Source organism: Tarenaya hassleriana, unplaced genomic scaffold, assembly GCF_000463585.1.
Source record: "Tarenaya hassleriana unplaced genomic scaffold, ASM46358v1 Cleome266, whole genome shotgun sequence".
Classification (NCBI taxonomy): Eukaryota; Viridiplantae; Streptophyta; class Magnoliopsida; order Brassicales; family Cleomaceae; genus Tarenaya; species Tarenaya hassleriana.
The window spans coordinates 923-3,604 of NW_010965914.1; the positions used below are offsets into that span (position 1 = coordinate 923).

The following is a 2,682-nucleotide window of genomic DNA, read 5'->3' on the forward strand; positions in this document are numbered from 1 at the left end:
AAAGAAGAAAGCATTCTTCAGTCCTAGCAGACAAGTTCCAACTGTTGGAATCCTTTCCGCCGTGTGGATACGTGTAGAGGGTAAGGTATTCTTCCTATCTACAGTGATCAGACGCGTTCTTCGATTGATACAGGCCCCGGATCGATTGAGGTAAGCGTTCTAACATTTCTACAAGATCATGCATGATAGGTTTTAGGGTTTCATCAAAATTTTTGTTTTTCATCCGCTGCGCAAACCCTAGAACTGATCTCTTAGGAATTAGATTCGCTCTTGAGATCCCAGGAAAACCCAACACATTTTGCGACGGAAATGGAAGTCACCACATGAAGAGAATTCTGTCGCAAAAAAAAATTTGCGATCGATTACGACCGAATCATTTCTGTCGCCAAATCGTTATCGCAAGAAAAATGTGGTCGTAATTCTGTCGCACATTTGCGACTAAAAATTCTGTAGGTCGTCGGTCGCAAATTTGCGACAGAAGTTCTGCGTCGGAAATGCGTCGTTAATCGGTGTATGTGGTCTGTCGCAGATTTGCGACAGATATAACTGTAGGTATCGGTCGCATAGACCGACCAATAAGGGTTGTCGGAAATGTGTCGCTCAACGACAGACGTATCTGTCGTAATTTTTTTGTTGCTAACTAGCGACAGAAGCAACAGTCGGTAATCTGTGGCTATGTAATTGTCGTGATGTTGCGGCACATTTTTTCTGTCGCTATTTAGCGACCGAAATATCGGTCGCTGTCCGTCGCAATCTGAAATTTTTTTTTTATAAATTTTATTTATAAATAATAATTATTTTAATTAAATAAAACAAAACATTTATTTAAAAAAAATATAAAATAAAAATATTTATTTAAAATTAAAAAGTATTTAATACATAAAATAAAATAAAAGTATTTATATAAAACAAATTAAACAAAATAGTTATCCGGATTATCTGATCCGGTTCTTTGGTCCGTCGGTGCCGTAGAAGGTCCGACTCCGGGCTCAGATCTAACTCCGGATTGAGGAGTCAGAAATGGGTTATGCTGCATCTCATGCGCCGTTGGTGGATCATCATGAGGAGGAAAAAGCTGGGCGAAAAGCGTCTCGTAACGTGCAATCCGTGCCTCATCTTCTTCTAGTCTCGCAATTTTTCTACGATCCTCCTCGAACTCTTTGATATTTTTTTTCAACGCCTCGACCTCTTTAGTCAGTGCGACATGGCGACCGATCGATGCTGCAATTGGATGACCACCACCCAACTGAGTCGCCATTCCACCACGCCGTAGATACATCCTTTGGCATCCGGTTGGACAACCTGCCAAATAAAAAGTATATGTCAAAATAATTTAATTAAACAATTACATCAATATAAATTTACCTCTAGATAGAGACTGTTGATTTCTGCTGGCGAAAGTTGTGTCAAAATAATTTAATTAAACAATTACATCAATATAAATTTACCTCTAACTCGGAGAGACGATCGGTGATCTTTGCCTGAATCGCATCCTCGATTTTCTGAACGCGATCGCTGATATAAGTACCGTCAGCTCGACGGTGAGTCTTCTGCAACAATCGCAACGCAGAAGGTTCTTCACCTTCCTTCTGCGTCTACAACCAAAAAATTTAATTAGAAAAAACTTAACAAATTTAAAATTAAATTTTTTTTTTACTTACTATCTCATGGATGACTCGGGCAAATGATCTCTGTCCTGCAGTGTGGGTCGGGGTGCGCGTTCGATCTCCGGTCGGGATCGTCGATTGCTTGAGAAGATTTGACTCTTCTCCGTTCCTTCTTCTGAATCCCAATGTGCGACGAGCTGACCGTAGATAGCCGTCGACATCCACGGAGGTCTTATGCGTCTGCACTTTACCCGATAAATGCTGTCCTTGAGGCGATTTCGGACGACGAGCCTCTAAGCGGCGTAGACTTGGTCATGAATGGCCTCATCCCAATAATAAGCTTGCTGAAACAAAATAAATTTATAATTTTGTATAAATATAAATACATTTAATTGACAAAATTCTTACCGCAAAAGTCCCGAACCAACGTTGCAGATCTGATGGAGGGACAGGATGAGACTCCGCCACGGTCCTTTTGAAGTCCGACTGAAAGATGCTGACGACGATCGTAATCACTTCATTGCTACGATCAAACCTGCAAAAATTAGATTCATAACATTAATTTAAAAGAAATAAAAATAAATATTTATTATATGCATTAAAACACCTACCAAATAGAACCGGGGGAGTGATCCGGATCGAGACGAGGTTGGAGACGACGTTCTGCAGATGCTATAATCTCCGGCAACGATGGCGATGCACCGTGACTAGATGTACCTTCATTCACGAATTTCGGTGAAGCCGCACCCGTGAAAGGTACATCTAGTCGAGGAGGCTCGACTACAACCTGATCCTGATGGACAGATGGTGATCTAGATGATCTGATCCCACGTAATCGGGATCGGACTCCGCTACCGGCACGACCACTAGAATGGGATTGACTCATCTACAAGTTACACATAACAAAACATAATAATGAAAACCCGTAAACCCTAAACCCAGAACCCGAACCACAAAACCCTAAACCTTAGACCCTAAACCCTAAACCCCAAACTCCAAACCCCAAAACCCCAAATTAAACCTAAACCCTAAAATAAATCATAAACCCTAAATTAAACCCTAAAATAACCCAAAC

General features: G+C 41.0%; 1 protein-coding gene across 1 annotated transcript; it reads right to left on the reverse strand.

Annotated features, from left to right (window-relative positions):
* Positions 1 to 1,194: 1,194 nt before the first annotated feature.
* On the reverse strand, positions 1,195 to 2,493 carry LOC109116826. Its single transcript, XM_019202934.1, has 5 exons — positions 2,219 to 2,493; positions 2,032 to 2,142; positions 1,662 to 1,914; positions 1,449 to 1,595; positions 1,195 to 1,302 (listed from the first exon to the last, which is right to left on the reverse strand). Exons 1-5 carry the CDS (start codon positions 2,491 to 2,493, stop codon positions 1,195 to 1,197), a joined length of 894 nt encoding a protein of 297 aa, XP_019058479.1.
* Positions 2,494 to 2,682: the final 189 nt, after the last annotated feature.

Bases quoted from the DNA above. Each gene is read 5' to 3' on its own strand.
- LOC109116826 (XM_019202934.1), bottom strand. From the start codon at position 2,493: ATGAGTCAATCCCATTCTAGTGGTCGTGCCGGTAGCGGAGTCCGATCC. The intron at 1,915-2,031 runs GTTCGGGACTTT...TTCATGACCAAG, and splicing joins CCATCAGATCTGCAACGTTG to TCTACGCCGCTTAGAGGCTC. The intron at 1,596-1,661 runs GTAAGTAAAAAA...TTTTGGTTGTAG, and splicing joins CCCGAGTCATCCATGAGATA to ACGCAGAAGGAAGGTGAAGA.